This window comes from Lissotriton vulgaris, chromosome 11 (assembly GCF_964263255.1).
Source record: "Lissotriton vulgaris chromosome 11, aLisVul1.2, whole genome shotgun sequence".
In the NCBI taxonomy this organism is placed as follows: Eukaryota; Metazoa; Chordata; class Amphibia; order Caudata; family Salamandridae; genus Lissotriton; species Lissotriton vulgaris.
The window spans coordinates 280,207,857-280,219,930 of NC_141699.1; the positions used below are offsets into that span (position 1 = coordinate 280,207,857).

Sequence of the window (12,074 nt, forward strand, 5' to 3'; positions counted from 1 at the left end):
CAGACGAACAAGATAACCCTATTACCCATTTTTCCCACACAGAGGAAGGAAACATCATTCAGGCCATCATGTCTGAGTTAGATATAGGGTTTGCAAACTTGCTAATGACGCCGACCATCCAATTTACACCAACGTTCCATGGAAGAGGCGCCCAAACATTAATTGATTACATCCTAGTTTCCATTAACAATGCCACACGCATAAAGCACTTTGAAGTGGATAACAATGCACTTAGCGACCACCATCCACTCAGACTAATCTATTTAGAGCCTGACCATCAAAAAATGCAAGCTAAGGATTACACGGGCCTCCTACATCAAGAAAACCTTACATTAAACAGACTGAATGGCTTTACCCTCAAATGGGGTAACCTAGACCAAGACTCAACCAGCACAAGCATAATCAAAAAATGCAGGACTCATATTGACAACAGTCTAAACCTTCTGGCAACTCCATTGGAAATTTTGACAAACTACAATGAAATAGTGAAAACCATTGGTACTGAACTAACCAAACCCAGGAAACAAAATAACATTCTAAGAAAAGGTTTGTTTAACACCCAGTGCACAAAAACCTACTCAGCATTAAAGAAAGCCCTAACAAAGAAAGATCGAAACAGAGAAGAGGTTGTGCAATTAAGGAAAACATATAAGCTCTCGCTCAGGCAGAGGAAAAAAGAGATACAATGTAATCTCTGGACCCAACTCTTAAACAGCAGCACACAAAAGGACAATGTAGCCTTCTGGAAAATCGTAAAATCGCCATTCTTAACTGGAAATAACGACGGTCCTTCGCTGGATGTTGCAATAAACGCCGAGGACTGGGTACAACATTTTTCAGGGGTCTTTGGTGAGGATAAACCCGGAGACTCGGCCCCTACACCCCCGTTCCTCCCTCCGGTGAACTACCCGATAGAAATTCACTTCACTATGAATGAAGTAATGAAAGCGATAAAGACTGCAAAAAATGGCAAAGCCCCAGGACCAGATTCAGTCCCAATGGACCTTTACAAATCACTTCCTGATCTCTGGTCCCCTCTTTTAACCAAGGTTCTGAACGCAGCCAAGGAAATCAGCCTCCCGAACTCCTGGTCAACATCGATCCTGGTCCCCATATTTAAGAAAGGCAACAGAGACTCTCCCATCTGCTACCATCCCATTTCCCTCCTGGATTCGGTCGGAAAGATGGCAGGGAGGATACTTCTAGACCGTCTCCAGGAGTGGTCAACAGAACACGGAGCACTATCAGATCTCCAATACGGGTTCAGGTCTGGACTGAGCACGGTGGACCAAGTTTTGAACTTAACACTACTGGCTGGAAAATACACCTCAGCAAAATAATCAACTCTACACATGGTCTACGTTGACCTTACGGCAGCGTTTGACTGTGTAGAACATTCAAAACTTTGGGCAATAATGCTGCAAATGGGGATCGAGCCTGCAATCATAGATTTCCTGCGTGAGTTATACTCTGGAGCCACGGGAAAGGTTCGATATGGATTGGAAGGCCAACTCGCAGACAGCTTCCCAATACAGAAGGGGGTCAGGCAAGGGTGCGTACTGGCCCCCTTTCTATTTACGCTCTATACAAACGGACTTGAAGTTGCTATGCTACAGGGCGTAAAAGACCTGCCAGAAGTGGGTCGGCGACCGATCCCAGCATTGTTATACGCCGACGATGCGGTGATCCTCGCACGAACCCTGATCCAGCTACAAAAAGCCCTAAATAACTACTGCACTTTCATGGCAAGTCTCAACCTAAAAGTCAATATAAAAAAAACCTTTGTGATGCACGCTGGTACCAAAAGGAAAAAAGTAAAGTCACTACTTGTGGATAAAATCCCTCTTGAAAGAACTAAAACTTACTCATACCTCGGCATCACTATTGACAAAGAGTTTAACAGGAAACAAGCAATCACTTCGCGCAAGCTGTCTCTCACAAGAACAATTGGTGCTTTAAAAGCGTTCTCCCTCCGTTTAGGAAAAAGACCTATAACAGAGATGCTAAAAATTTATAACGCAAAATGCATCAGCACGGCCACTTTTGGTGCAGGAGTCTGGGGAATAGCCAACGCCGAACAAATACAGAAAGTTGAAAATCTCTTTCTAAAATTTCTACTAGCAGTCCCTAAAACCACAACTACTTTTGGCTGCCACTTAGAACTTGGACTGGACCACGTGTCAGATCTCATCAAGATTCAACCCATTATGCTGTGGCGCAGAATATGGGCAACAGATGAATGTCACCTCACAAGAGCAATCATCGAGGACTGTATGAAACTAGACTCTACGAACAAGATAAAGTGTCTAAGTTATGTAAAATCCTTCCTCGCGGATATTGGTCTCTCGAGGTTCTTTGAAGAACCACAGTCAGTAACAGACATAGCAAAGAAAGATTTAAAAAAGCTATGCCTGTCCCACTTAACTCAACTGCGATTGATGTCCGAAATAGGAAAGCCATCAGTCCAACACTGCCTTATGATACAACTGATTCCATCCATTCAACCGTATCCGCAGTACGACCTGACGCAATTTGAAAAGCTTCTTCTCACTCGCTTCAGGTTTAATCTTTTTCACATTATGGTTTCTTTCCCATCACAGAATATATGGACACACAACACGACACCGTGCCCCTGTGACTCTATTTCATCTCAGTCCACAATACACGTTCTCTTCTTTTGTAGATTTTATATGCCACTTCGCAAAAGGTGGATCATACCAATTTTAAAAGTTATGAAGATCCGTAGATGCCGCCCAGCGTACCTGGCGCTGCAGTTCCTGGAAAACAGCCTAGCGTCGAAATCGGTCGCACACTATTTAAAACTGTGCCTCAGGCATCGCACGAACTTATGAAAATCATACAGCTGCATTAAACACGGACCTTAGATACAGTACAGTGCTCTCTGTGAGAGATTAATTTTTAATATATCATGATCTTAACGTTAACAACTTTTTTTTTTTTCTTTCTTTTATTGTCCATATTTGTACTTTTATGGCTTTCATCATGAAAACCGAATAAAGTTCTTTTGAATTTGAATTTGAACAGTGACAAGAAAACCAACCATTGATAAGCAATGGGCTCCCCCAATGCCCACTTTAAGTAGTGGTACTGTCCAAAGCAGGTGGTAGCTAAATGCTGTATGTAGTCGAGGCCTAAAAAGTATTCCCTTGCTTACCACAGTTTAAGTGATAAGCTCTAGACATTCTCAAAGGGCCACATATGCTTTGAGCTTGCATTAAAAGAGAAGTGACTCAAGTTGCTATGTGGCAATCAGCAAGAAGACGTGCTCAAAGTGCTGTCAGGCCCACGTGAGTTTAGCAGCAGTTTATCCATTTTTTTGAGTTTTTACAAACCTTTCTCTTCGTTATCTGCCACGAAACGTGCCTGCCTGAAACTCATTATCTTCCACACCATTTTACACTAGCAGGCCGGTGCAGCCACAACATTCACTACCTATCAACAGAGTCAAGATTTAATCCACCACTCGATCCTCTCCACCACTCTCTAATCTCACTTGCCATGTAAGCTGAAGGGGCAGGGTTCAGGGAGGGTTACAGTTCCTCAACCATCCAGAAGCAGGTGCCCATAGTTGAGTTATATAGCAGTAGCCCGCGGGTGGCTGCTGTCAGTCATGGCTTCCTATTTCAGTTATCTGGCATCTTTTTTCAGAAGACGCATCTTAGACACTTAATGGGCTGGTTTGGTCAATTCAAGTCTTGCATTTTAAGCCACAGACCTCGATTCATAAAAATGCCATCACACACATCAACCATCCTTTGACCCCTTGATAACATCACACGGTAGAGCTTCAACCTCCTCCCATCCGCCCATTGCCTCCTATTTACTACCATGGGTCTAGAACAAGGTTCTATAAAGTCGGTCCTGGAGGGCCCGATCCATGCCAGATTTTTAGGATATCCCCAGAGCCTAGTATCAAATATACCAAGGCTGGAATATTGTCACACAGTGCATGTCTGAAAGTAGGAAATCAAGAAACGACCACACAAACTCTACTTCAACATCTGCTTCAATTTTCACAGCTTGACAGAATTATTACTATAATTTGTTTAACCCCTCCCCTGCTGGTGATGGAACCACTCCGTCATCAGCCGCGGTCGCGCTGTGCTGATGACGGAGCGGTTCCGGCACGCCTGCGCGACGCGGATTCTGCGCCTGCGCTGAGCGTTCCATTGAGCGGGCGGGGCCGTGATGGAACCGCTCCGTCATGAGCACAGAGCAACCGCGGCTGGTGACGGAGCAATTCCGTCACCAGCATGGGCACGCGGCGCGCCCCCCCGCCCCTTTAGCACTGCGGCGGAATAGCTGCCGCAGTGAAGGGGTTAAAGAGTTATATAATCTGTTTGCTTGCACATTTATAAGTTAATATCCGGATCAAAGGACAAAGGCAATCCCAAACATTTGTAGAGACTTCATCAGTTTAAGGCAGACAGGTCTAATCAATAGGTGGCAGAGGATGCACTTCCCATTCCCAAAGCAGACTGTTTTTGTAATGGTGAAATTCCTCCCTGCCCACTGTCCCGGCAATGCATCACCATGCCCAATGACCAATTGAAAGTCTTAAAAGGATACAGCGACGTTGTGAGACAACTTCAGGTTGGTGGAGATAGCCGATAAATTTGGGCAAAAGCTACAAAAAGAAAAGTCAAAATATTAGATGTATTGCCCATTTTATGGCCTAAAAGAAGCATCAGATCGGTCAATACGAATGGCTTTGTCGATTCTTTTGAGCGGTTTGGGAAAAAACACACAATCTAAACATTTACACAATCCAAACATTTCATTCAGTTTTATGCACTTTAGTCTTATATGTTTTACATATAGTGCATACCTGCCAATTACTTAGCTCATTAGCAACCTGCTGCAGTACAGGTCTCAGGTTCAGGTTTCGGAACAAGTGGCGTGAGGCATCCCTTAAGGGGGTGGGGGGGTATCCCTGGCAGGCCCTGGACAAATAAGAAAGTGTGGAACTGAAGAGGTGCACGGATTTCCCAGTAGATCCACTCTGCAAGGAGGGGATTGGGATGTTTTGTGATCCACTGTCCAAACTCGTGTGATTTTGTTTGTTTGGATTGCCTCTCCAGGGACCGCAGTGAGCATGCAAGGCTCTGACTCAACCCGAGTCAACTGTGGAAGTGGTGTAGGTGTGGGCAGACGAATATAGCAACAGGGAAGAAAGGAAAAGTGATCTATCCAACAATTTCCTGTTATGGAAAACGTTGCCTTTCACGTCATCCTGTCTCCTGCTGAATCTTAATTTTCAAAAATGTCAAGAGAATAATCTAATAAAAACAGAATTATCCTCCTAAAAAATATGTATGCTCAAGTTTAATCACAATAAAAAGAACCAAAATGAAAATTAAAGCATACACATTGTAAAATCAACCAGCATTGGCAAAGCTAATAAATAGGTCTGATATCAGCTGCAGAGGTTTGGTTTTGCCAATGCTTTTTTCTTTTAAAGCTCTGCAAAGAATTATTTTTAGGAAACTACTGAGTCCTGCTCAATCTAAAACAAAACAGTGACTACAGGTAAGACTTATTATTTTGGTCACAAAAAGGTACACATTGCATATGGTGCCTGTCCTTGAAAAGAACTACTTGGGGGTGTGGATATGCTACTTGGGAAAGGTAAGCAAGGGCTGATGTGGACTAACCCACCGCCCCAAGCTGCATGCTGTAGTGGGCAGACAGAAAATGTGAATGACTCAATAACAGACCAATGGAAGAAGGGGGCTGGCTGAAAGACCGCTTTCATTATATTATACATCTACATTTGATAAACTCAAAAGATATTGGCTTACCTCAGATCTAAAAATTATATATTTAAAATAACAATCAATTATCCAAATATACTGCATTACAAAGCTAGATTAATAATGGCTTCCTGGTCCCACCTAAAAAATCCTAAGGTATCTGTGGATAACAGGAGCATTTCAATCAGGTTCATTTAGTGTAATTGTAAACATTGAGAATGACGGTGGGTGATACTGGAGGCAGAAGCGATGAGCTTCGCGATCACTCTTTGAAATACAGTGGGAGAATAAAACATGATATTTACAGTGGAGAATGTTCTTGAACTGGAGTCCTGGTGTGAAAGGACTGGAAATGAGAAGGGTGCATGAAGTAAATTAACAACCATGAGGTGCTGGTTATGGCGTGGGACGCCAGGTCTGAACAGTTCAAACGTCACGAGGAAGACACAGACTGATCCTAAGACGCCTGTTTGAGACAAACCCAGACTGAACCCACCTCTGACTTTCCCTCTTTCACCAGACATCAGCAACTTACATTGCCTCCTACCACATTTCTTGTGCGGGGACCGCTCATACTCCAATTACATCAGGTTGACTAATTGGAGTACGTTGAATTGGCAGGGCAGATACATTGGGATGGTAGGGCGGGGATAGTTATGTGGTTGTTTAGGTTTACTTTCTCCTTCATGGGCCATTATATCTTCGTAATAACATGATTACATGCACTGTACATGGCTCTCTACTGTACCTATATCCTAGTTGAACAAATATTGTATATGTAAATTCTATTATTCGACCGCCCATGCAAACGTACTTATTGATGTCTTAGGCAAACATTGTGTTTATGTTTCTAAAATGCAATAAAATAGGTAAAAAAAAACACCATGGGGTGTTGGTTGTTGAAACAGGGCGTTCTGGCCTAAGTATGGTGGGCCACAGCAAATGTGTGCTGGGGGGCTTTTCCATGAAAAACTTAAGTTTAAGCAAAAAATGTACATTCTAGCCAGAGGCTGACAGTTAGCCAATTGGTGTCAGTGACAGAAGGTAGGGTGGTTACGTGGGACATAAAAGATGACGTATGGCAAGTATAATGGAGAGGTGTAGAGTGGAAGGCCAACTAGAATACTGCTGCAGTAGTATGGTCAGCTGATTACCAGGACGACCTTAGAGTTTCACTGGTTTGAAATGTGAAGCTTTGTGGATTATTGGAATAATAATTCACTTGAACCCGTTGGAAACCAAACAATCCTGTCACATGTTAGGGCTGGAGAACAAATCACAGTTTCTACAGAGGAGGTTAGTTGAAGGGGGTCTTGAGGAAATTTACGGAGGGATGACCCTTCGGTGGAGATTGCAGGAAAGCAGGACGTTTTATTTTCGATTAAGTGCACATGAGAAAATATAGAACCATACAGTCACAAATGGGTGTTAGACGGCCAGAGATTTGGATAATTTCTTCGAGGTGAGCATAGAAGAGAAAAAGATTTGGCGTATCATCGGCTAAGAATGGCACAAGAGAAACTGAATAAGGATATTATGTCATCAAAGGAGGTAGCACAGAGAAAAGTGAGTAGCCAGTCCAGGATAAAGCCGTGAGGGCTACTAATTAATAGCACCATGAGCGAGGATAGACAGGACCACAGGGATGGAGTAGAAGAAGTGGTTGTGATGGGCAGAGGTGATGAAATTAGACATATGGGAGACAACAATGTCCAAGCTGTGGAGTGAAGGAAAGCTAGAGAGGAGAGGCTCAAGTCAGAAGAGGCGAAAGGAAGTGAACAGAAAGCACAGAAGGCTCTAGGTACCTGCTCAAAAATCGGGAAAAAATGACAGATTTCTACTTACAATTTATCGGCAGTGGTTCCAAGGACGAGGAACAAATACAGCAACCAAAAGGCCTGTAATAAAGAAAAGCAAACCAAGTATTATACAAACAAACACCTGTGCCAAACAAATAAAGAAGCGCAGTAGGAAGTAGAAACATTGAAAAATCAATCTAGATTGTAAATAATTACTATCTTAGGACTGCAGCATTATCTGCTATTCCAGGGGCAAAACGGCTTTGCCAATAGGCCTCCATCATGCCAGTCAATACTCCTAGAATTCCAACATTGAGACCACAAACAACTGCGGAAGAGCTCAGCCATGAGGCGCACACACACTGATGTACCTCAATACAGGCTCTCGGCACCTCCAGGTATTCCACTGTTGAGCTCCTATTAACAGAAGTACCTCAATTCGCACTTATTGAACATCCTATGTCTGATCAATGTACCTTCGAGTTCTCATCATCCACATCCCAATATACCTCAAGTCAGACCTTCGGGGTCTCTGGGCACTGCAGTGCTGACCCCAGGACTTGCCAAAATACCTAGGCCCTTAGAGACAGCATTTCATGTTTATCAGATGTCGATTTCCCACACACAGCTGTGACAAGGCTCCACATAAGTGCCAGGAGCCGCTCATGCTATTCTTGGACAGTACAATTCCAACATGGCTCTGCTCACGCACCTGAAATCTATTTGACAGCTTCTCACACTATCTCACACTATCTCAAGACAGAAATGCCCACAGCCCTGCTAATGCACCAGCTTCAATTAAAGCATGTAGCCACCCAGGCCTATCCAGTGGTCAGCTCCCAGATATCGTTCTTCTAGGACATCTCAGTGTTGGCATGCTGCACCCTCTTACTCATGCCCGAGGATCTCTTTGTACATCCACCAATAAGCCACACCCGACCACGCATGAAGGAACTAGATTCCCTCGCAGATCCATCGATCAGTTGAAAGAGCTACTCGCAGCTCTGCCAAAGGGTGAATTCTTTACTTGGGGTCCTGTTGTTGATGGTCAGTATTTTGTGTGCTTTCGTCTTTAACCACTGTTTTCCTAACGCCACCAGTACTATTGCATTCCATATTTGCACCTGGCTTTCCAGGAGTAGCAAAGTTAGGCAGTCAAGGCTTACTCTGTGTGGAGGAAGAGGTTACAATATAGATAGGGTCAAAAAGGATAGCCAGCAGAAGCCTGCAAGTGCTTAACAGAATAAATAGGTGACATTCTACAAATATATGCACTATAAGCTTGCAGACCCCCGCCAAGGTGGTTGTATGGCGTGACTAAACGCAAATAGACTCATTGTTCAAGCGTCAAGACTAGGCGAGTGCCACCTTCCTTTACTAACTAGGTAGACACATACCAAGTATTGTTTTGTTTGAGAATCATCTTACAATACCTTCCCAGAACCTCTCTTCAGCACCTTGATGACCAGGGACAATACAAGTAAGCTAAAAGCATTTTCTAATACACACCCTGGGTAGTAACCCCTTTATGGAGAGGTACTTAAAACAAAACTATCCAGCACAAGCTCCAACATCATATCATCAACCATAAAACTCTATGCCTAGTTTGTTCTCTTGGACACTGCGCTCTTCAGACTATCATTCCTGCCAGCTCAAAGGTTTTGTTAGCTTTTGCCTATAGTGCTCTGTACAGCAAATAGCCTTTTTATATGATATGAGTAGACCAGGCGTCTAGCCATCAAAAACATTTAACAGAGTTCTGGAGACGATGTCTTAAGGTTTGATGATCAATCATGGACTAATAAGAAGTGGGGAAACTTTTCTGCCCCCTAGGATTTAAAGCGAAAACCTTTAACAACGTCCAGATCTATGCTCAATGTTCCACTGTCCAGGTGGGGCATAGCCATCAATACATGTAAAATACAGAGATGGCTCGACCGAAGTGGTGTTTGGACAGCCAGATAAAGTGATCTGTGAACCGGACCCTTATTTTAAAGAAGTCATTTGAACAAGCAGCGTTGAAAAATGTGGGTGGGAACTGTGGACTTAAAGGGTCACCGGTCCTGTGGTCTGCTTAGCTTGCAATTGCTCTGCCCATTATGGCAGGATTGTGGTTATTTCAGACAATGCTGAAGGAACTTCTCAGAAAGGACCTGATTTGCAATGACCTTTATCAGCAGAATCCAATCTTAATCTTGAAGAGGTCTATTTCTTTAACAGGAGCTAACAGGATTTGTCAGTATTTGAATCACCATTTGTCCCAAATGTAAAGTAAAGCAAAATTTAAGTTTGAATATGCAAAGTAATAATTCTTACTAGAAACTAAAACTGTACATAGACTGATTCAATGGACCAATGCAAAGAATTCACCTTCGCATTGCACAAGGCAGAACAAGTTTTCAAAATATCATTAAGATTCACTGGCATAAGGGAAAAGTCCAAATTTAGCACGGAGTCCACTCTTGCCACTTCTAGCACAGAACTAAGGGCAGAGAGGTTAAATACCCCTGCAATCTGTTGATCTAGATCCTCGATTTCATGTAACAAAGTTTGCCTCTTCAGTCATGTTAAAAAAGGGGTCACTACATCCTATGTATTCCCTTCCTAAAACAAAGGATATATGTGGGCTAGAACTTGTATAGCATTTTAGGTTGAAATACTCAAGAATCCAACAAATACGAGTACGTCAGTTATGTTAGATGGGTTTGTAAATCGCAACAAATACCCAGAAACAGGCTTCCCGGCACTAATAGGAGATAGTGACAGAGTATGTCAAATGAACAGAACATTATCTAAAAAGATGTGTTTTTAGTTGTTTCCTGGAGCATAGTAGATTGTTGTTGGACCCAAGTTGTCAGGCAGTGAATTCCATAGTTTGGCAGCGAGGGATCCAAATGATCGACCTCCTCCTTTCGCCCTCTTGATTTTCAACACTGCCACAAGGGAGAGTTTATTCCATCTTCAAGCTCCTGTGATTATGTACGGTGTAACACGATGTTGCAAAGCATATGGTCTGACTGAACATTTTAATTTGTGTGGACTGCATAAGGCCTTAAGTTCTATCTGTTTTTTAATGGGGAGCCAATGCAATTGCCGAAGGGCTGACCGAGTTCAAAGGAGATGAATACAGGAAGAGACCCAGAGACTCTGGCCCCATACCGCCTCTTGAAACAACTCATGTAGGCAGAGCAGTGTCAGTGTTTGGTAGGATTTACCACTAGTATCCCTGGTCCACCAATTACACTGCACCCCTGTTACTCGCTTAGGGCACCAGACTCTCCAGGAGTATGGAAGCTAAGAAGTCAGGGCCCCAAATAGATTTATAGCATTTAAGTGCAAGGTGCTAGGTTTTAGTTAGCATTGAGCACTATGAACTATGTTCACCTGTGGGACACTGTCTGGTTCCCGAATCCTTTGTAGGTTTTTTAGAAGAACGTGCTTGTGAATTTGAATAGCATTGGGCAGTTTATTTTTTCAGACTACCTATATGGTTTCAGGCCATCAAACTCGACAAGCTGTAAGTGAAGGCGCTACACATTTGTTGTTCTTCATTGTACCCATAACACGAGTGACAGTGGCTGCTGGTTCTTGACAATGGGCTATGAGGCGACTGGAGGTGGTAGCAGTGGAATTATTCAAGTATTTCAGGCCCTTCCATGATAAACGTGCCTCCAATCGGCTTTAAAGGGGATTCCTTGCCCATATGTGTGCCGGGGAGCATGCAGGGTCAGTGTGTTATGAAGAGAAGATGTCCATTTGAGATACTATGTGACTGATGGCACAAGATGGCTGCCTCTCTCCAGTCCATCCTTTGTGTATGGTGTACATCACTGCCTGCCGGTCCCTTATGTTCAAGACTGCACCCTCCCCGAAACTGGAGTTGCTACAGAGAGGGAGGATTTTTCTCCAGCTCGCCAATTGTGAAGTATAGCTTTTGTCTGCTCTGGGATATATTTCTGTGTTCATGGCTTTTAAATTGAGCTATCTAACTGCACCAGTCTGAGTACAACATACATCGTGAACTTGTCCAGTTCAGCCTGCTCTGGCCTTTTCCTATAACATTCCGAGACTTAAAAAACCTGGACAAATGGAAAAGTTGCCTTCTCGGACAAGGGCTAGGTACTACTATCTGGACATCAACGAGACACTCTGCATGGGTGCACAAGAGGCCTTTTACTGGTGACTGCCCCTCTCTCAGGAGCCCGACTGTCTGAGCGGACCTTCCAGCCACCAGGAAACATTGTACAAGGCTCTGCTGATTCACAAATGTGCATGGAGAAAAACTCAAGGACGTGAGGTCACCAAGGAGCCACGAGACTCCTGCAGCCCAGCTCTCTTGGAGAAAAGAGAAAGACCACAAACAATGCACTACCTGGGTCCCAGAGCTTTGGAGATGTTTCCGCGATTCATCGCTGATCACTCTGTACCATCACTGACCACTCTGTTCTTTTTGAGTGGCATATCTGATCCCTTCTTAGGTTAAAGTTGCCATGAGATGTGT

At 43.6% G+C, this 12,074-nt stretch overlaps 1 protein-coding gene across 1 annotated transcript in view; it reads right to left on the bottom strand.

Moving 5' to 3' along the window:
* SLC8B1 (solute carrier family 8 member B1) overlaps nucleotides 1-12,074 on the bottom strand; it is a 210,775-nt gene that overhangs the window by 89,630 nt on the left and 109,071 nt on the right. The window contains exons 4-5 of the mRNA XM_086943252.1: nucleotides 7,620-7,672; nucleotides 4,590-4,648 (exon numbers count right to left, since the gene is read on the bottom strand). Coding sequence (XP_086799378.1) covers nucleotides 4,590-4,648; nucleotides 7,620-7,672 — 112 coding nt within the window. The remainder of the gene's footprint in view (nucleotides 1-4,589; nucleotides 4,649-7,619; nucleotides 7,673-12,074) is intronic.